The 22,415-nt window shown below is 49.4% G+C and overlaps 1 protein-coding gene across 1 annotated transcript in view; it reads right to left on the bottom strand.

The window, feature by feature from the left end:
* Positions 1 to 21,349, bottom strand: part of NEU3 (neuraminidase 3) — a 41,074-nt gene extending 19,725 nt beyond the window's left edge. The window contains 2 exon segments of the mRNA XM_029602097.1: positions 6,005 to 6,218; positions 21,226 to 21,349. Of these exon segments, the coding sequence (XP_029457957.1) occupies positions 6,005 to 6,205 (201 nt within the window). The 5' untranslated portion in view covers positions 6,206 to 6,218; positions 21,226 to 21,349.
* Between the last annotated feature and the right edge of the window lie 1,066 nt (positions 21,350 to 22,415).

The raw sequence follows: 22,415 nt of genomic DNA, 5'->3' as shown, positions 1-22,415 counted from the left end.
GTTATTCTCTCCCTTTTCTTCTCTCCTCCCAGTTCTATTACCTTGTTATTTGTAACTGCTTCCTTCTACACAAATAGGTTATTGAATTGTTCACTGTACACCCCTGTTATATGTAAACCGGCATGATGTGTTTGCAACATGAATGCCGGTATATAAAAATTTTAAATAAATAAATAAATAAACAAACAATCTCCTTTCTTCCATCCACCTAGCTCTCAACACTACTAAAACTGAAATCATGCTCATCTCACCCCTTAACCACTCGATCCTTCCCCCTCTTTCACAGTTCCAATTTGCACAACAAGTCCGTGATCTGGGTATCATTCTCGATGGGCATTTCACACTGAAGAAATTTATCAACAACATACTAAAAGATGGCTTCTTTAAACTTCATAAACTAAAAAAAACTAAAACCCTTACTACACCCCCCCGCCCCCCCGATTTCCAAACAGTGCTCCAAACCACCATCTTCGCCAAAACTGACTACTGCAACTCCCTTCTCCTCGGCCTTCCTAACGCCATTCACCCCATTCAAATTTTACAAAACACAACAGCCCGAATCTTGACCAACTTACGCAGACACGACCATATTACACCTGTTCTAAAAGATCTACATTGGCTCCCAATAGCTTCCCGTATACAATATAAGACTCTCTCTCTCATCCACAAGGCTTTATACAATCCTGAAATGAACTGGTTTAATGAATCCTTCCGCTTACACCAGTCTAATAAGCCTACTAGACACGCACATCTCGCAACTATGCCCATCCCTTCCCCTAAACTCTACAAACTAACATCTACCAGAGCCCGTGCAATATCGATAGCCGGGCCGACCCTTTGGAACACAATGCCAGTTGAACTACGGCAAGAGGAATGCCTCAAATCGTTCAAGCGGAAGCTCAAGACCTGGCTCTTCGCCAAGGCATACACCTAATTTCTCCCTTCCTCTCCACTGCCCACCCTTCCTCTCCTCTGCCCCCCTCTTCTGGCCCTCTATCCCCTCACTTCGCCCTTCTCCTACCTTTTCTCCCCCCCCCCACCTCATACCTTTTTCTCCCCCCCTCACCTCGTTCCCTTCCCTCTGCTCGCCACTCCCCCCTCTCCTCCTAGCACTCCTAAATTGCTTATCTCTTAGTGTCTTCCTTTTGTACATATGTATATATTTACAAACCTCGTTGATTATTTAATGCAAATTTCCCCTTGTTATTCACACCCTCATTTATTCATTTGTTAACTTGTGTTATTTGTTCAATGTAAAGCGCCATGCCTGGCGTTTGTTTGTGTTACACTGTAAACCGATGTGATATCCTGGATGAATGTCGGTATATAAAAATTTTAAATAAATAAAATAAGAAAATTGTTGAGGAAAAGATCAAATTAGGATATACACAAGTTAGGTGAAGCACGTCACCCACGTAAGTAGGTTTTTGAAAATTGCTACAAAATATGCCATTGAATTGTTAATAAGTGCACTTAACGCAGGTAAATGGCTTTCAAAAATGTACACTTACATGCCTAATTCCTTTGAAAATTCACCTATAACTGTACATAAAAGTAAAAGCACTGTGAAAAGGTCTCATAACAGAAAACTCTTGACTGCTGGAAGACTCTATTATCAATGGCACTAACGTCATGAAACAGTTGGAGAGAAACAGGTCAAATGCCTACCAGGATCCTTGGATAGCAGAAATACAAACCATATTCTTAATATAACAGAAGAAAAAAACATGTTTGCTTATTGTAAATGGTGGTTTTCATAAATAGGAGGATGCATGAACTTGTCTCTACAAACTGTAGAGCTTTCAGTTCTACTAAGCATGTGCGGGAGATCCTGCGCAGGCATGGACTCATGCGCCTTTTCAGTCAGTGTCAGAGCTAATATAGCTGTGTGGTCAACTCTCCAGGGAGGTGGGTATTTCAGGGCTAAATCATGCTGCTCTCTACAGAAATCACAGTTTAGGCAAAGCAACATGCTTTTCCCCCTCGATAAGCAGGCTGAATTAGCAATTACATGTGGGGAGTCCCAAGTTGAGGGTTGCTGCGGAACAATTACTTATTAAGCAACCTGGACTCCACTGTGGATGTGAATGTCTCTAGAGCAGGGGTGGGCAATTAATTTTCCCATGGGGCCGCATGAGAAATTGGGATGGTTTTAGAGGGCCGGACTAATATAATTAACTCAGTTCTCAATAGCCCTACTTATGAAAAGACAGCAGTTTACCACCAATGTATGTCCTCTGAGAAAACACAACAAATAAGACCGATACAAACGCTTACATGCTAGCAAAATATCTCATCTCGGTAACAGACACAGAACCGACCTAACATACTCCCAGGATCTGTAGTAATGCACATAAACTAATCCGCACACAGTTACACCTGTATTATGGAATACACTCAAACAGGAGCAACCCTACCTATGAAAAGGCAACACTATAAATATTAAATCAGGCCCTAAAAACCAATACACCTCTTATTAGGAAAACAGAACTAACAAGCAGCTATAGATCCCCAAACAGAAATAATTGTAAAACTATACTAATAAGCAGAATAAATGTTTCTAAACAGCTATGAACAAAATAACATCCAACAATTAAAAACTCATAAAAACTATTAAACATTCTCCAAACACCAATAAAATATTTCAAAAAAGCAGACATCACACAATTAAAATGGCAGTCAAGAAAAATAAACTTAAAGCCACCTTTACTTACCCCCTCCAGCAGCTCTCCTACTCCCCTTCCCTGCAGGCCATGGCACACACCAGAAGCAGCAGTAGAAGCTAAGCTCTATACTTATGGTCCTCTTCCTTAGTGCCCATGTCTCTCCACACACACACACCATACCAGTCATGCCCCCATGACCAGTTTCTGTCTCTCACACACCAATCATCTCCCAAACAGTCTTTGGCACACACACACCAGTCACCTTCCTGAACAGTTTCTCTCATGCCATACACACACACACACAGGCTTCCCACTCCCGTGTTCTACTTGCATATATGGTCTTCTCACTCTCATAATCACTTTCTCTGTCTCTCTCTCTCACACACACACACACTCACTCACCAGTCTCTCACTCCCATGCTTGTTCTCTCCACATGCACAGGCTTCTCATTCCCAAAATCACTTTCTTTCTCTCTCTCACACACACACACACACCAGTCTCTCACTCCCATGTTCTCTTTCAGATATACCGGCTTCTCCCTCCCATGATGTGTCTCACACACACCCGGGTTTCTCACTCCCATGCTCACTCTTCACATGCACAGGCTTCTCATTCCCATAATCACTTTTTTTCTCTCTCACACACACACACACACACCAGTCACCTGATCTCACTCATGCATACACACACACACAGGCTTCCCACTCCCAAGTTCTCTTTCAGATATACAGGCTTCTCCCTCCCATGCTGTGTCTCACACACACCCAGGTTTCTCACTCTCATGCTCACTCTCTTCACATGCACAGGCTTCTCATTCCCATAATCACTTTCTCTCTGTTACACACACACCAGTCTCTCTCATTTCCATGCTCACTCTCCACGTGCACAGGCTTCTCATTCCTTGAATCACATTCTCTCTCACATTCACACACACCAGTCTTTTTCTCTCACACACACAGTCACCTTACCAAGCAGTCTCTCTCTCTCATGCATGCACACTCACCCAGGTTTCTCACTCCCACAACTCCAGGCTTCTTACGCTCATGCTTTCCCACATACCCAGACTTCTCACTTCCATGCTTTTTCTCTCACACACACACACACACACATCAGTCACCTCCCTGACTAATGCCTCACACTCTCACATACACATCAGTCATCTCCCTGAGCAATCACTTTCATTGTCTCTCACATACACACACACATCAGCTCTCTGACCACTCAATCACACACAGGCTGGCTGGCTGCTTCTCACTCTCTCTTACTCACTTCCTCTTCCCCCTACATATGTCACGGAGTTTTTTTCTGGTCCGCGGCGCGCGCTCCCGGTCTCTCCCGCTGCCGTTGCCGCTGGGCTGTCAGCACATTCAAGCCCAGTGGAAACGGCAGTGGTGTTGGAAGAAGCTATGGCACCCGCGGCTGGCCTTTTCTTCTTCCCGCGCCTGCCCCCGTGACCCGAAACAGGAAGTGATACACGGAGCGGTGCGCGGGAAGGAGAAAGAGCCGTGCCGCGTCGGCTGCAGCATCGGTCCCCGAGCAATTGAACCAGCCGGCAATCGAGAAAGGAGTCAGCAGCATGAGCCCCCGCAGGCCAAGAAAGAAGAATCCCTTCGGCTGCGGGAGGCTCATGCTGCTGACTCTTCTCGATTGCCGGCTGGTTCAATTGCTCGGGGACCGATGCTGCAGCCGACGCGGCACGGCTCTTTCTCCTTCCCGCGCACCGCTCCGTGTATCACTTCCTGTTTCGGGTCACGGGAGGGGGGGGGGGCAGGCGCGGGAAGAAGAAAAGGCCCAGCCGCGGGTGCCATAGCTTCTTCCAACACCGCTGCCGTTTCCACTGGGCTTGAACGTGCTGACAGCCCAGCGGCAACGGCAGCGGGAGAGACCGGGAGCGCGCGCCGCGGACCAGAAAAAAACTCCGTGACATATGTAGGAAAGAAACTCGAGCGAAGGCACGCTGTCCGATTGGACAATCGGACAGCGTGCCTTCGCTCGAGTCACTCCCTCCTCCCCCCCCCCCCCCCGGATGCTGTAAAAAAAAAAACCAGTTCATTCTCCGCTCCCTCGCTCCCCGATTGGCCGGCCAATCGGGGAGCGAGGGAGCGGAGAATGAACTGCTGCCTTCCCTCTGCAAGGGAAGGCAGCAGTGCCTCATTCCCCGTCTGCTCTCAAACCGTAGGCGGGCCGGATTCAGCCCGCGGGCCGCCCCTTGCCCAGGTCTGCTCTAGAGGAAAGGCAGGATAGGGAAGCTATGATACAGTACACATGATTAGATCTTTAAGTATATCTCCATATGCTTTAGAATGAAGATTACTAACCATTTTAACAGCCACCATCCTATTTATATCCTTTTGCAGGTGCGATCTCTAGAACCGTACAATGGCTCAACTCGCGTTTTAGATGCACATCCATAACCCCCAATGCAAAACGGGGTTGGCGCATCTAAAAACCCGTGTTCAATGGCGCACACAGGTAATAGCGTTCATCACATGCAAATGCCATGTTGATGAGGCTATTATCTATTTCCCCATGAAAAAAAAAAAAAAAAAAAGTGTGCCCAAGATGCACATTTTTACTCACCAAAATTAACGCCTGCCCAGAGCAGGCGTTAATTTTGGAGAAGCTCCAAAAACAGTGTACAAAAAAGCAGAAAATATTGCTTTTCTGTATTTCTTCTGACTTAATATCATGGGGATATTAAGTCAGAGAACAACAAAATTGTAATGTCCCGAAAAAAAAAAAACAAAACAAAGGGTGCCAAGAGTCAGGTTAGGAAAATGGATGCTCTAAAACTGAGCGTCCATGTTCCCATGTGGCTGACAGCTACCTCTCCCGGGCACCCGCTGCCGAGGAGGTGCTAGGGGCGCGCAATTTCCCCATGCGCCTCCTTTTTACTGTGGCAGCCCACTTTGCATTGGGTGCCCCGGAGAGTTGGATCAGCGCGCGTCAAGGGGGCGGGTGCTCAATCATGAGCACCCCTTTAATGCGCGCTGATATAGCACCAGCCTGTTAATGAGGTCTTCACCCATTCCCCGAACGGAGCCTGTGTCACTTGCCTTAGGAACTTTTCATTCACATTATGTACCAGTTAAGCTGGAACCAGTGGCACCGTAAGATAAAATGCCAATCAATCATTTTTTCACGGGGTCCTCTGCCTGGCAAGCGCCAGTGAAGCATTCCTGTGTAGTGCAAGCTACAGAGGATCCTGCGGCAAAGATGCCAGCTCATACAGAACCAGCGGGGAGAGCGATGTGAGAATGGAAATCAGAAACAAGCTGCTGCTTATATCCATCATTTAAAAGATTGCGCAGTCTGTACGTCTGCTATAGCCACATACCTTCACCGTATCGCCCTGCACCAGCCCTCGTCTCATGACCAAATATTCAGCGTCGGCGTCTCTGTGTGTGCGGCGCTTCTCGGCGAACGCCAGGAAGGTGCCCGTTTCTTTGATGTAGAGCAGTGCTGGGATCCTGTAGGTGGTCCCCCCGGCTTCCTGGCGGAAGAGCGTTGTCTTGGCGGAGAGCGCTGCAGCAGCCATGGCTCTTCCAAACCTTCAGACAAGCAAATTTATTTATTTATCTGGAACTTTTATATCCCGACATTCATGTGCAAAAGTACATATCATATCGGTTGACAGCGAAACGATAGAAGCATAAAACGAATACGTTACATCGAACAGGGGTTACAGGAACTGGGATCCAACTTACAAAGAAATACTATGTTCTTCCTGGTAAATAAAAGGGTAGCAAAACTGAACTTAGATAGCAGATATATCACGAAGGAAACATCCAAAGTTAAATAGTGGCTAGTGGGTTGAGGTGAAAAAGTGAGATGCAAGACCTGACTGCGAAGTAGAATCATTGTTTAGAGTTCGGAAAACTTGACTAAAAGAGTAGTCCAGTTATAAAATGAAAGGCAGACTTATCACTGAAGAGGGAAACGTACCCCCAGCAACAAGAAGATACAGCAAAGACTTTCCTCATGTCACAAGTGAGCTCTGAGCAGAAAATGTTCACTCTGAGGCCTGGCACATCACAGCAGGGAACTACAAGTCCTGAGAGCTCCAGGCACCTCAATGGTTTGGTCTCATTAATTCAAAACCTCTCTCTCTCACCGATTATGTGCGATTGAGCTTTATTTCCTTGTACCTCACTGTATGCAGCTATATTTGGGCAACAAAGATAACAATCACCATGCTCCTGCTCTCTCCTTGTTGATTGTAGTGATGACAAAGGATTCAGAATCCATAAAGCAAGCTTTTCACCCCAGAAGTGGCTGCATGTATGTTTCTGGCATACTGGCATCTTATCATCTGATGCTCTGCAGGTATTTTTTCTTGCAGGGTCCTGTTAAAAAACTGGATTCTTTTCAGGCAGGGATTCTTCCTCTTGGCCCATCCTACAAAACTATTGAAAGATGTGAAACACGATTCCTTAAAAGCACATGGGTATTAATGCAGCCTTTTCAGATCTAGTTATGTTGGTCCAATAAGAACTCACAGCCTGAAAAGATATAAACAGGGGAGGGGGCAGAATTTTCTGCTGCCAGTCAGGAAAAGGATTTGGGGATTTTAGTGGACAAGCTAGTTATGGGCCTTCACGGTCAGGCTTCGGCCTCTAGCGCTGGCGTGTGCTGAGGGCTACGGAGGCTGTCATGCCACTCGATATGGCCCCTGGTTGGAACCCCTTTTGCATATTGGCCCCTGCACTTCATAAATGCAACACAGCGAACTAAAAACAAAAAAAGACGCAGGGAAAAATAGCTAAATTAATTAAAGGAAGAGGGGCAATCCTTACAGCACCGGGCCTCTCTCCAGAGCTGATGCAGGTCCAAGGGGGTCACCCCACAGAGGGGAGCATTTTGAGCACAGGTATCTGGATACCAAAATAGTGATTCTGTGTGGGTGTTGGCCTGTACTGGCAGCAATGCTTGAAAGCAAGAGGCTTGGTGTATTTAAATCTCAAACAAGAATTAAACACAGAAAAAGAAAATATAAGTCAAGTAAATAACTCAAACTGCAGCACAGGTAATCTGCAGTAGGCTAGGAAATAATGTACAGAGTGATGTAAACAAAAAGCAGGGACCGAAGATCTGATGGGATGGCGCCCTCTCATGTCCTTTCACAGTTACTGCAGTAGCCAAAAAAAGTCAAAACCAGTCATGTTGCTTTTTTCAGTAAAACACATTGGAACATAGCAGTTGTCAACAAAGAAAGGTCTACTGGCTCACCTAGTTGACCCTGGATATGCCACCACCCCCACAGTATCTGTCCCACGGTTTTGCTTACTATCACCATTGCTGGTTCGCGATTTCCTTTTAGTAAAAGAAAAAGCATCCCTCATATTTCCAGGGTCTCCCCCCTCCTTCCAAATTAAGATCAGGATCCCGCGCTCACTAGCTTCTTTTGCTACGGAACCTGCCCTGAGCATCTGAATCTAAATATCAGCAGGCAGGTCCATTGCTGGGACCTCTGACCTTCCAAGGCAGTTTAGGGCAGGCGAGGGACAGCCCCTGGGACGCTATGGAAGGCCAGCCTGGGTCCTCCTCAGACGACACGACCTCGCTCCAGCGGTCTCGTAGGAGGCCCCACAGAGCTCCTGTCGCTACCCTGGTGGCCTGCGCTGCTGGCGCACCACCCTTTGCTGAGGTGCATTGGCACGCCGGGCAATCACTCCCTGCTTATGGTGGCCCTGCCAGCAGGTAGGCGGTTTTAGGGAGTAATGTCCTGTACAATTGCATTGCTCTTTAGGACTGAAAGACAAAACAGAAGTTCGAGATCGGCCTTCTTCTGATTACCTACCAGCACTCTGCATGGTAATTCCAGGGAAAGTGAAAACAAAACACCCCCCCCCCTCTGCATCCATAGACTGTTCTGCTGCAAAGAAAAAAAATTCTTCTCCAAACTCTAGATAGGTTGAAAAACTCAAAATTGCTGAATTAGCACCTTTGCCTAGAGAGTGCAGGTGCATCAGCACAGCCAACAGCACCTGCTTCCTAAATGTCCCAGAAAGGCAAGAGAACGCTGACCAATAAGTCAGAGATAATGCAGGTGGCCTGGGCTCTCTTTCCAGGGACCCTGGACCCCCCACTATTGGAGACGGGATCCTTACGCCAGAGGGAACAGATTCTACATTACAAATCCAATTAAATTGTCCATAACCCAAAGGAAAATAAGACTGCAGAGCAAAAGTGGAAAAGTAACACCATTTTACTGCACGGGCAAAACTTACTTCCCACTGCCAGCGACTCCAACAAACAGAGCAGAGGTAGAACTCGGGATTTGCTATGGTACATACAGCTCCCCTGCTTCACAGTCCACGCCATCTCCTTCCACTCCTCTCTGGATGGTCAGGTAAGCTGCTCCTTTGGCTTTTTATAATATACCTCAACGGCTAAGTCTCGAGTGTCTCCCTGGATGTTTAGCACCCCGGGCTCTTCCTTCCTACAAGCATGTCTGGAGTTAGCATGCATGGACATGTGTTGACTGGGAAAGTCATATTAAGAAGACAAAAACTTTGTGTTGGGCTGCTGGGACTGTTACAAAGAATTATGCAGATGCTTATGAGGTCCCTATCAAAAAGGGGCAGTTTTGGTTTATTAGATTTGTTTTCTTTGTGCTGAGGGTTATTGTGTCTTACACATTGTGTACTTGTGTTTAAGTACACACACACACTGTTTTACATTCAACTTTGTATGCCTGAAAAAGTTTAAATAAAGAGTTTACAAAAAAAAAAAGTGATCCAGTCCTGTTTCACTCCTAGTGCAGGCATGAAGGTGTGCTTATTTATTTATTTTAAAGCATTTCTTGCCCACACCCTCCAAAGTTCAAGATAGGTGACAAAGGAAACGAGTAAACCATTACAACAGATAAGACAAACAGGTGACTAAGTACGAAAAACCTTAAATCAGAATTGCATCTCCCTGCATGCACGGAGGTAAAAACAGGCTGGGACAGCGAGTTGTCCCTTCTGCCATGGAGCTAAATAGTCACTGTAGATAGAATAATGAAGACCAGATTGAGCCAGGAACAGCAGGAGGCTCCTTAATACCATGGGCTTGGGGTGGAAGGGTTTTTAAGCTGCGTTGCTCCAGCTATGGGGAACCAGTTATCCTTGGGAGTCAGACAAAGGAAAATTAGTTCTTACCTGATAATTTTCGTTCCTGTAGTACCACGGATCAGTCCAGACACCTGGGTTGTGACCCCGCACCAGCAGGTGGAGACAGAGCAAAACTCGATGGGCTCCCTACATATAGTAAGGTGCCACCCACAGCCCCTCAGTCTTACGTCATGTCAAAGCAACACCAAAAAGTCAGACTAACTAACTATGAACATCATAACGAAATTCGATTCACTAGCACCTCCGGCGGGAATCGAAGAAACATCAGAACCAGAAGCCAACAACGGCTCAGTTTCAAACAAACACTGCAAAAAAGTTTCGCAAATGGAGTAAACGAGGACTCAAGTCAGCCGAGCGGACTCTCCCTCTATTCATCAGTAACACCACTACAGACGGGCGGGAGCCTGGACTGATCCGTGGTACTACAGGAACGAAAATTATCAGGTAAGAACTAATTTTCCTTTCCCTGTACGTACCCGGATCAGTCCAGACACCTGGGACGTACCAGAGCAACTTATTGAGGGCGGGGAACAGAGAGTCCTGCTCGGAGAACACTCGCTCCAAACCCCTGAGACTCAGCTGCCTGGACGTCAAGTCTGTAATGCTTAGTAAATGTATGCAACGACTTCCACGTCGCTGCCCTTCAGATCTCCAACGCGGACACCTGAGACACCTCAGCCCAAGACGTGGCTTGCGCCCGAGTCGAATGAGCCCGAAGCCCCTTAGGCGCCACCTTACCCTGCAGAAGATACGCGGAATTTATCGCCTCCTTGAGCCAACGCGCAATCGTGGCACGCGAAGCCGCAGCTCCCCTGCGAGAACCTGAGCAAAGCACAAACAGGTGGTCGGAGACCCGGAAAGGATTCGTAACCTCTAGGTACCGAAGCAAGATCCTGCGAACGTCCAGCCTCCTCAACTCTTTCGACCCTTTGTCCATCGGATCCAGGCTCGAAAACCCCGGAAGGTCCACTGACTGATTCAAATGAAAGGCGGACACCACCTTGGGCAAAAAGGACGGAACCGTTCGCAGAGAGACACCAGACTCCGAGAATCGCAAAAATGGTTCCCTGCAAGACAGGGCCTGCAACTCCGAGACCCGACGAGCGGACGTAATTGCCACCAGGAACACCGTCTTCAACGTCAGATCCTTCAAAGTTGCCCGCTTGACCGGTTCAAACGGCGCCCCGCACAGAGCGGACAACACGCAGTTTAGGTTCCAGGATGGACAAGGATTCCGTACCGGTGGGCGCAAATGCTTAGCCCCCCGAAGAAAACGCGTCACATCCGGATGGCCAGCCAACGACACTCCATGGACCTTACTTCGGAGGCAGCCCAGAGCAGCGATCTGGACCTTCAGGGTACTCCAGGACAGTCCCTTCGAGAGACCCTCTTGAAGGAACGCGAGGACCGCAGGCACCGAAGGTCGTACAGGATCCATGTCGTGAGTAGCACACCAGTCCTCGAAGACTGTCCAAACCCGCATATAGGTTAGGGACGTAGACTGTTTTCTAGCTCTCAGCAAAGTAGCGATGACCGCCTCGGAGTACCCCTTTGTCCTCAAGCGCGCCCTTTCAAAAGCCAAGCCGCGAGACAAAAGTGATCCGCATCCTCCAAACAGACAGGTCCTTGACGAAGAATGGTCGCGGCTCCGTGGAACCGAAGCGGCGGCTCCGCTGCCAGCTGCACGAGGTCCGCGAACCACGGGCGCCGTGGCCATTCCGGCGCCACCAAGACCACCGCCGTCGGGTGTAGCTCGATGCGCCGTAGAACCTTGCCTATCAGAGGCCACGGCAGGAACACATAGAGCAACACGTCCGTGGGCCAGGGAAGGACTAGCGCATCGACCCCTTCTGCGCCCCGCTCCCTCTGCCGGCTGAAGAACCGCGGAGACTTTGAGTTTTGAGCGGTGGCCATCAGATCCAGGTGTGGCTGTCCCCACCTGGCACAGATAAGGCGGTACGCCACCTCCGGTAATTCCCATTCGCTGGGATCCAGCCGATGTCGACTGAGGAAGTCCGCCTGGACGTTGTCTACTCCGGCGATGTGAGATGCCGCTAAGCTGCTGAGATGTTGCTCCGCCCAACACATCAACTGACTCGCCTCCTTTGCCACCAGCTGGCTTCTTGTTCCTCCCTGACGATTGATATAGGCCACTGTGGTCGCGTTGTCCGACAGGACCCGGACCGCCCGACCCCGTATCCATGGGAGAAAGGCTCTTAACGCCAAGGCCACCGCCCTGGTCTCTAACCTGTTGATGGACCACAGGGACTGCTGGACCGACCACTGACCTTGAACTGAGCGTCCTCCACAGACCGCCCCCCAACCCGAGAGGCTGGCGTCCGACGTGACCACCGTCCAAGTGGGCATGAGAAGAGAGACCCCGCAAGTCAGATGATCGGTGCAGAGCCACCACTGCAGGCTGGCCCTGGCGCGACCGGTGAGGGGCAGAGGTCGATGAAACTCCTCCAATGCCAGCTTCCAGCGGGAAAGTAACGCTGATTGTAACGGTCGCAGATGAGCGAACGCCCAGGGCACCAAAACTAGCGTGGACGCCATGGAACCCAACACCATCAGGTAATCGCATACCAGCGGACACCGCATGGACAAAAGGCGTTTCACCTGCCCCTGGAGCTTGACCACTCTCTCCTGAGTCAGCGACACCCGAGCTCTCTGCGTGTCGAACAATGCCCCCAGGTATTCCAACCTCTGGGTAGGCACCAGATGACTCTTGGACAGGTTGACCACCCAGCCCAGCGTCCGCAAGAGGTGTAGGACCCTGGCAATCGCCGCTCCGTCTCGGATTTGGCCCGGATGAGCCAATCGTCTAAGTAAGGGTGAACCTGGAGCCCTTCCCTCCGGAGCTGGGCAGCCACCACCACCATAACTTTGGTAAAGATGCGTGGAGCCGTGGCAAGTCCGAAAGGAAGAGCCCGGAACTGATAGTGTCTGCCTAGGATGCAAAACCGCAGATACTTGTGATACGCCGGCTGAATCCCGATGTGCAAGTAGGCCTCCGTCAGGTCCAGTGACGCAAGGAACTCGCCTGGACGAACCGCAGCCACTACGGAACGGATCGTCTCCATCTTGAAGCTGGGCACCCGAAGGCACCTGTTGACTCTTTTTAGGTCGAGGATGGGCCTGAACGAACCGTCCTTCTTTGGGACCACAAAGTAAATGGAGTACCTTCCCATGCCCTGCTGCCTTGGAGGCACGGGAGTGATGGCGCCCAGATCCTCCAGACGTTGAAGTGTCATTCGTACGGCTGCGCGCTTGGCGATAGCCTTGCAGGGCGAAATAAGAAACTTGTTCCACGGCAGACGAGCAAAATCTAACGCGTAACCGTGTTTTATTACTCCTAAGACCCACTGGTCGGAAGTGATTTTGGTCCATTCCTCGTAAAACTGTTCGAGCCTCGCTCCCACGTGAGGTACGGCTGCTGGAAGCCGCAGCGAGGAATGAACCCTTCTCGTTTCATTGGGCCGCCTTGGACCCCGATCCCGTCAAGGGCCCAGCGGACCTCTGGAACTTCTTCCCCCGAAAGGACTGAGACCATGAGGAGGATCTGGCCGAGCCTGCCCGGTAGGATTGCCCCGATGCCGTCGATCGTTGCGGTCTCTGCCGCCGGTTAGGGCGGAAACGGTTCCTCGAGGAGAACCCAGACCGAGGCCTAGGTCTATCCTCCGGCAGCTTAAAAGCCTTGTTCTCGCTGAGGAATTGCATAAGGTCGTCCAGCTGCTTCCCAAAGAGTAACTTCCCCTTAAAGGGCAAGGAACCCAAATGGGCCTTTGACGTACCATCGGCGGCCCAGTTGCGGAGCCAGAGGAGACGACGAGCCGAGACCGCCGAGACCATAGCCCTGGCGGAGGTTCTCAGTAAGTCATGCATGGCATCAGCACTATAGGCTATCACAGCTTCCAAGTGATCCGCCTGTGAAGCCTCCCCATCAGAGAGCCCAGCATTTGCTTGTAAATTTTGGGCCCAGCGAAGCCCAGCTCGCAACGCGAAATTACTACAAATGGCCGCCCTGACGCCCAGGGCAGAAACCTCAAAATCCTTCTTAAGCTGCACCTCCAGCTTGCGATCCTGGATGTCTCTGAGCGCCGTGGCGCCTGTCACAGGAATGGTTGATCGCTTTGTCACCGCCAACACCGCCGCGTCCACTCGTGGGAGGCGTAGTAACTCCAAAACATCCTCAGGCAGAGGGTACAGCTTATCCATGGCCTTACTGACCTTGAGACCCAATTCCGGGGTGTCCCACTCCCGAAAAAGGATGTCGGAAGCAGAGAAATGAAACGGGAAAGCCACCGTGGGACCCGCGAGACCGAGAAGTACCGGGTCCATATTAGCGCCCTGCCGGACCTCCACGGGTGGAGCTTCCACTCCAAGTTCCTCGAGGATCGCTGGAATAAGGGGGGATAGCTCTTCCCGCTTGAAGAGGCGTACGACCTTAGGATCATCCCCTTCCCCCATCAGCGGTCCCTTTCCTGCGCCCGGTTGGGCTGGACCCTGCTCATCGGGCCCCTCAGGCCCTCCTGTGGTCCCCGAGACCAACTCCCCCTCCTCCGAGGAGGTAGGTTCTGACTCCGAGTCCTGGGGGACCCCACGGGCCGGTCTCTTCTCCTTGGGGTGATGCGACGCATCCCTATGCCGCGCCGACCTCTTCAGGGGGTGAGAGTGCTCCCTTCTGCCCCCCCGGGAGTTTTCCGGACTTGCGTTTCGATTTTTTAAATTTAGCCAATTTTTTAAATAAAATTGTAAAGTCCTCGGAGAAAGAATCCTCCGAACCCGAGGATTCCTCCCCCAAGCTCAAGTTCCCCGGAACTGAGCCCCCCCGAGGGTCCCCCCCCCCCCCCCGATGCCCGAGGCTGGGGAGACAACGGAGGAGGATGGCCGCCATTATCCACGGCCCTCCTCGTGGCTTCCCGGAGTCCAAAATGGCCGCCGTTCCCGCACTAAGCGGGAACGGGTCCGGCCCCCCGACCTCGGCATCCACGGCACGCGGCGGCGAATGGACCGACCGGGAACGGCTTCCCCGACCACCCCCCGAAGGACCTTCACCTCCGGCAAGGCAGCCGGAGCACATGCCGTCGCGCGAGACCCGCGTCCGCGCTGACCCGCACGCTCGACAGGCCGACCCGACCGGCATCTCGGGATGGGGACAAAAATTCGCCGCGCCTAACTCCCAGCCGCCCCCCCAACGACGAAAACCCGCCGGCGAGAGACGAACAGAGAGAGAGACGGCGCGGGAACAAAAACAAAGAAACTGCAAAAACTTTTTTTTTTTTTTTGATACTTAGCCGCTGTCCGGGTGCTGAAGCTGCCGCGCTCCACCGGGGGTGAGTGAACCGGGCTCCCCGGTGTCACCCCCGACGCTGCTGCCAGAGGGGCCGGGTCCTCGACCCCAGCAGCGGCCTCTACCAGGGGGGAAAAAATCCCCTCAGGACTTGCCTGTCCCCCTGGGAGGCTACTCCGACGGGAGCTGTCTTCTACAAATTCAAAAATAATTCTTTTGTTTTTTTTTTTTGAAAGAAGGAAAACTAGCAATAATCCTCCCTTCTCTAAATCCGTTTTGAAAATCCCTGACTAACTAGAACCCAGGGATCCCAGAGACTGTGGGTGGACCTGCCCCAACTGCTGGAGACAGAGAAAGACTGAGGGGCTGTGGGTGGCACCATACTATATGTAGGGAGCCCGTCGAGTTTTGCTCTGTCTCCACCTGCTGGTGCGGGGTCACAACCCAGGTGTCTGGACTGATCCGGGTACGTACAGGGAACATACGGATTACTTAGCCCTTTGCAAACACGTGAAGATCCGGCTCTTTGGTTTAACATCTACATCAACATAGTAATGACAGCAGAAACAGAGCAAATGGTCCATCCAGTCTCCTATGGGAGTAACTGCCGCTCTGTGTAGGTTATCCCCAAGCCTTAGGTTAACGGTAGTAACATTAATGATCAAAACCAAGCAAATGTCAAACCCATAACAAAAATTCCTGCTAGCAACATTTTTACAGAGTGAGCAGTCTTCCTGATGATTCATACAACGCTGCTGCTTGAATGTGCTTTGCTTTTGGACTCAGCCCTACAAGCAGTCCTGCGCTTTTTCACTAATGTCTGCATCAGTACTGCAGACCGTAAAAGTCAGGGCCCCAGAGTTGGCTGTCGTCTGAATCCAATTCCCCCTTTTCCTTCCTGCCGTCAAGGCGGTGATGCTGCCGTTGCATCAAAATCACGTAAGCTAATTGGTTAAAGGTAGTAATCCCCATGCCTTCTGTTAGAGGAAGCAGCTGCCGCTCCATGCCCGTTACCCCCCATGCATCCTTTTCTTAATTTCCAACTCTAGCCTTTAGGGATCCACAGTATTCATGCCAAGTCTTTTTGAATTTGCTTACCGTTTTCATCTTCACCACCTCTTCCAGGAGGGCTTTCCAGGCATCCACTGCTCTCTCTGTGTGAAGAAATATTTCCTGATGTTGGCTCTGAGTCATCCCCCCCTGGAGTTTCATATTGTGACCCCCCTAGTTCCACTATTCAGAACGACAGCCATGTTAGTCTGATGTAGCTAAAACGACGAGGCGGGTGGCACATTACAGACTAACCAATTTATTGAGGCATGGGCTTGAGGACAGGCCTATCCCCATCTCTGTACTTCACTTCATGCATCTGACAAAGTGGATTCTGCCCTAGTTCTACTGTTTGCTTTCCAAAAGAAAAGGTTTGATGATTGTGCATCATTAAAAACCTTTCCGGTACCTGAAGGTCTGTAGCCTATCTCCCCTGCACCTCCTCTCTTCCAGGCTGTACATATTCAGATCCTTCAGCTGCTCCTCAAAGGTCTTCCCGATACAAACCCCACACCATTTTGGTCCTCTTTCTCTGGACCGCCTCCGTTCTGATCTAATCCTTTTTGAGATATGGAGCTCCAGCCCTGAACACAGTACTCCAGGCGAGGCCTCACCAAGGACCTGAACAAGGGCATCGCCACCTGCTGCTTGAGTGCCTCCATGCCATGGGCATCTCTTCTGTTCTCGCTTGCTTTTCTTCCTTCCTGAGTGACCACCTCGGGGGACTCTACATCTGTACCTTGCTCAGGCCCCTTTTGGCCACATTGTTCAATGAGGATATTTTCCTGTTACGTCAGGATTTGTCCAGTCTGGGTGTGGGATATAAGCTCCACGCAGCCGACATCCAATTTTATTTCCCAATATCATCCTCAGTGAACAACGCTCGGCACAAGATTGCCCACTGCCACCCAGCAACACCATTTTAAAAATGTAGTGCCCTCCATACCCGTTGCATTCCTCATTAGACAGATTACTGTACGTACCCTCTATTAAACTCATTAGATTGGACGAATTCCGGTTGGTGCTGTTGGCCTGCTACTCAGTAAGGCATTTTCTGAGGAGCTTAAATCTGAAACGTCCATAATTCACTTCAGGCAACTGCTTAAGGCACATTTATTCACACACGCCTTTAACAAAATGATGGATGCTAGGTCACCCACTTGGAAGGGCCTATGCAGCATTTCCATTTTTGGATCTATCGCTGTTAATCTGCTGTATTTGTATTGGCTTCGCTCTGCAGGCATATGACAGGAACCTGATTACCAGCCGTGTGGTCGGGTCAATTTAGGATGTAGCAACCATCTGACAGTATAGATTTAGTACAACATGAGTATTAGCACAAGCATGTCTTTTTTTTTTTTAGTTTCTTGGTATAATTACTCCTAGCCTGGAAAGATCTACAGTCTTTGACAGTCTGTGTTCTGTTGTGCTGAACTAGGTCGATACAAGTCATGAGAATCTCTAAAATCAGGGACCTAATACAGTACCGTGTGTGCCTGCTATAGCTTGGAACAGCGGTTATCTTACAACATTTCATCGGGCCTGGATGGGCCCAATAGATCCTAGGCCTGCACTTAGGGCAGCAAATATCAAGGGGGGCGGGGAGGAGGCCAGCAGACGAACTGAAGATTTGCTGCCTTCCATCTGTGCTGAATCTCAGGTCAGCAGAGAACAGAAGAGGAAGAGCGAAGCTATTCCAGCCCCTGCCCCCCCACCTTTCCACACCCCCACCCCCTCATCTTGTGCAGGGAAAAGGAAGAGAGGGGTGAGGCCAGAACATACAGCAGGTACTAAAGAAAAGCCCCTCTGCTCCCTAATCCAGCCACATGAGGGGAGGAGGGGAGTTTAGGGCAGATACAGCTGAGCAAAGGAGGTGGTGCCTTGCTGTTGCCCTTCTCCAGAAGAGGGAAGGAGTGACAGAACCACCTGTGCTGGGGCAGCAAAATCCCTACATCTGTCACTGCCCTTCATGCTTCACTTTCTCAGAGTTGCTCTGGTTTTAGCTGCAGTACTGTTTGTATTGAGTTTTGTGTTTTATTCCGTGTACATGACGACTTACGTACATTATATTGTTACTCACTTAGCAATAGAGTGGGACAGAATTTTTTTTAAATAAATAAGGTATCAGGTACTTTTTTAATTTTTTTAAATAAATAAGGTACTTTTCCTGCATGTTAGGCATTATTATGGAGTTATCCACATTGTAATCTTGTTTATTAAGAAAGATTTACTTATATGTTGCATTGTTTCATACTGAACCATTTGCACTGTAAATTTTTTGTACCTTGTGTAGTTAGGCTTTAATTATATATTGGTAATGATGCCCTTTGTTCTACCTCGCTGGAGCACTATTTAAGTGATCCGGTGGGTAAAAATATAAACAACTCTAGTTCCTTTCATTTGTACAGAATTCCAAACATAATTTACAATGTTATGCATCAGAAATAGCAAAATCCGGATCGTGGAGTAAACCAACACACATTAATCGATATCCAATCAAATCCAAACAATGCGTTGTAGAGAGTGTAGTGTCCCAAAGGTGTTTGTACCTACCTCGTCCCCCCCAATGTAGCCTTCCTGGTGAAACACAGCCTGTGTGGGGGAACATTCTTTCTGGTTAATGACATTTACGTGAAGCCTGAATAAACATTCTGCTGATGAACAGCAATTTATGGTTATTTATTTATATTCCACTTTTCGGCTGTCTCTATCGGCGGATCCAGGTACCGTAGGTATTTCCCTACTCTTTGGGACGCTGCACTCCCTACAGCACACCATCTGGATTTTATGCTTCAGAAACATACATGCAGCCACTGCTGATCTGGCAGCACTATTCTGTCCCGATGGGGGCCCCCCCTCCACCCCCTAGTCTTCCTCTTAATGCTTACTGCACACATTCTGGGGATATTCAGAGGGAAGAAGCAATTTCTATTTGCTCATGCCCCACTGCCACCATCGTGGAAAAATGGCACTCTCTGACCCCATGCGGGACAAAGGAGCACATGGGGCTTGGCAAGTGCCATTCTGAAAGTTGGCACCGGCAGAGCAGAAGCAAACGGGGACTGCTCCTGCCCTCTGAAAAACCCCACAACACAGAGGGTAAGCTGGGGGGTGGGGGGGGCCCAATGGGGGATTTTTTTTTAAAGAAGAGGGCAGGGCTTAGTGATGGGAGGGTGGGGGGGAGTAACACTGCAAAGGGTTATTTTTTTATGCATTTAAGGGCCGCATGAGAGTGCGAGGGTGAGGTCAGCACCTGCATCACAGACCACCAGGTCTGTGGTACATAGGGCTAGGAGGCTCTGACCAATACATGCGGCCTCTTTAAACCAGGGTGCCCATGCTAATAAGCTGAGTCGAAAACCTGTGCACAAACCTCAGGTCCCAGGACGGCTGAAAAGAGAACTAAACCTCATTGAGGTGGAGTTAGCTTTTGGTGAAATCGGGCCTGTGAAGACTTTCTTCCAGCTGTTTTTACTAAATACAATAAGACCGACTTAGGTTGTATTCCATTACACCTGTTCATACACTGTTGCTCTGAAATGTACTAGTTGTTTGTTTAATGTATTAATGTTAATATTTATCTAACAAATGTGTTTTATGTATTAAGTTGTTTAATCTGTAAACCGGAGTGAAGGCAACTTGCTATACTTCGGTATAAAAAAAAAAAAGAGTCTAAATAAATTCAACAATAATGAGCTCCTTTACATGATTCTGTATCGCTGCAGCTCATGAATGTTAATTTAAATAAACATTCACATGTAGCGTGAAAGTTTACTATTGCAAAGGGGGACTTTTGGCAAAAGTTGGGCTGGGTGAGCAAAAATACCCAAGTTTTGTCTTTGCACATTGGTGGATGTTTTATGCATTTCTGCGCAGGAAGCCCACTTCTGTGCACTGACTTTGCATTTTAGTACAAGGGCCAAATGTGAGCGACTCCAGAGATCTCACACAGGGTCAATGGCAGAGCTGGATTAGACTTGAGGCACAGGTAGACAGAAACATAGAAATGGCTGCAGAAAAGGACCAAACAGTCCATCCACAGTCTGCCCAGCAAGCATATGGTAGGAGCTGCTGCACCGTGTAAGTTATCCCTATGCTTATCAGTTTCCCAGACTGTAAGAGTCAGGACCCTTGTTGATTGCTATTTGAATCCAATTCCCCATTACGCCTTACCGTTGAAGCAGAAAACAATATTGGAGTAGTATCAGGCTTATTGGTTAAGGGTAGTAACCGACAAATCCATAAGTTACACCCATACTTGTTTGCCCAGACCATAAAAGTCAAGGCCCTCTGTGGTTGCTGTTCAAATTCAAGTCCCCTTTTCTCCCCTGTATTTGAAGCAGAGAGCTATGATGGTGTTACATCAAGAGTATGGCTTATGGTTAAGGGTAGTAACTGCCACACCTCCCCATGCATTCTTTTCTTCATTTCCATCCTCTAGCCTTTAGGAATCTACAGTGTTTATATTCCATGCCCCTTTGAATTCTTTCAGTTTTCATCTTCACCGGAAGGGCATTCCAGGCATCCACCACCCTCTCCATGAAGAAACATTTCCTGACGTTAGTTCTGAGTTGTCCTCCCTGGAGGAGGAAGTGACTTGCCCGGGTGCACATAGTCAGTGACAGAGCTGGGAACTACAAGTGAGGCACGAGGAAATAAAGTGACTTGCCTAGAGTAACACAAAGAGTCAGAGCTGGGATTCGAACTGAAGCACAAGGATGATGAGGCAGAGTGACCTGACTGTTCAAAGGAACAGACTAGGATCCTGGGAACCAAGGGTTCAAATCCCTCTCTCTCCTACGGACTCTCCTTGTGACCCCCCCACACACGTCATTCCCTTCCATTTGGAGAAGGGATTTAGTGTTGGACCTGAATATTTATTGCCACCACTGCACAGTGCTACACATATACGGTAGTACTATAGAAAAGATCAGTATTATTTTTGTAGAACAAAGCTTTAGGACACAGCCCCAGCCCCGTGTTTCTCAGAATATAATATTCCTCCCAGCCACATAAACTCATGGAACTGCAGTGAGATAAGAGCCCCTTTTACCTAGTTGTGCTAGCTGAAGGCTCACCCTCGCCAGCTCTCCTCACCTCTAAATAGCTTCAAAACAAAACTGCCCCCACCCCGTGCCGCTTCTCTTCCGCTCCAGAGGCCGAAGCTCTCTCCCGACTTCTGCTCTGCTCTGCAGCCCGCCAGTGCTTCGTCAGGGTCAAACCTCCGTCCTGCGCGTCTGCTCTTACTTCACTTCCGCCCTCACCTGCCTCGGCCAGAACCAAACTTCCGCCCTCACCTGCCTCGGACAGAACCAAACTTCCGCCAAGCTTCCGGGAGTTCTTCTGCGATGCAGTTTTGTAGGAGACTCGTTCGCTTTTGCCCCGCGATGCGAGTCTGAATCCCTCTGTGCTAGTGCCGTTTTTATTTACTGGCACTATCTCTTGGAAACCTCGTGAATAAATCTTTGTAGAAGAGCTCGAGCTGGCAGCCGCTTGTTTTGGCGCTGTAGTTTTTCCAGCAGGGTGGGTGTTTTGCTACCCTGTGCAAATAATTTCTGCTTTTGCAACCACCCATTTCTTCGTGCATTCTAAGGGAGCCCTTCTAAGGTAGCCATTTTTCTCTTGGACCATAACCGGACACCCCATTACACTTCATGCTTTGGGGGAGGGGGGGACATTACAGACTGCTTTCGAGCACCCCCTCAATATACTTTGTTTTATAAAATGTCATATCCTCATGCAGTTTTGCTCTCAATCACAACTAAAGCCTTTCAAATACACTCCCACCTCCATACTTCCCGATAAACCCACAGCCTCCATTTTTATACACACACACATACTCCCAAACACACAGCCTCCTCTGTCAGGCACACATGCACATTCCCAACCACACAGCCTCCTCTCAGACACAGGTTTGCTCTCCCTTTCCTTAAAATCTTCCCAGCCTTTAATCTGTCTCCCTTGTGCTACCTTTCTCTCAATATGCCCTCTCCCTCCTCTATGCACTCCTGTCTTGCATTGCTCTCCTGTATCTAGTTGCCTCCCTCTCCATGCTCGTCGCCCTCTCCTCCACCGTGCCTTCCTCTTTCTCTTCCTCCTGTGTCCCTGTCTCCTTTGTCTCTTCCTTTCCTTCTCCCCCTCTGTCTCCCTCCTTCCCTCATGCTCCCATTGTGCCTCTCCCCAGTGACCTTCCTTCCATACTCACTCTGTCTCTTTCCTCTCTTGCTCCCCATGTATATCTTCCTTTCTCTCGTCTTTTCTCTGTGTCCCCTCTGTCTCTCCCCTTT

Source organism: Rhinatrema bivittatum, chromosome 5 (genome assembly GCF_901001135.1).
Source record: "Rhinatrema bivittatum chromosome 5, aRhiBiv1.1, whole genome shotgun sequence".
NCBI classification, from domain to species: Eukaryota; Metazoa; Chordata; class Amphibia; order Gymnophiona; family Rhinatrematidae; genus Rhinatrema; species Rhinatrema bivittatum.
The sequence above is the reverse complement of the archived record's forward strand: the minus strand, read 5'-3'. Positions and strand labels throughout refer to the sequence as shown.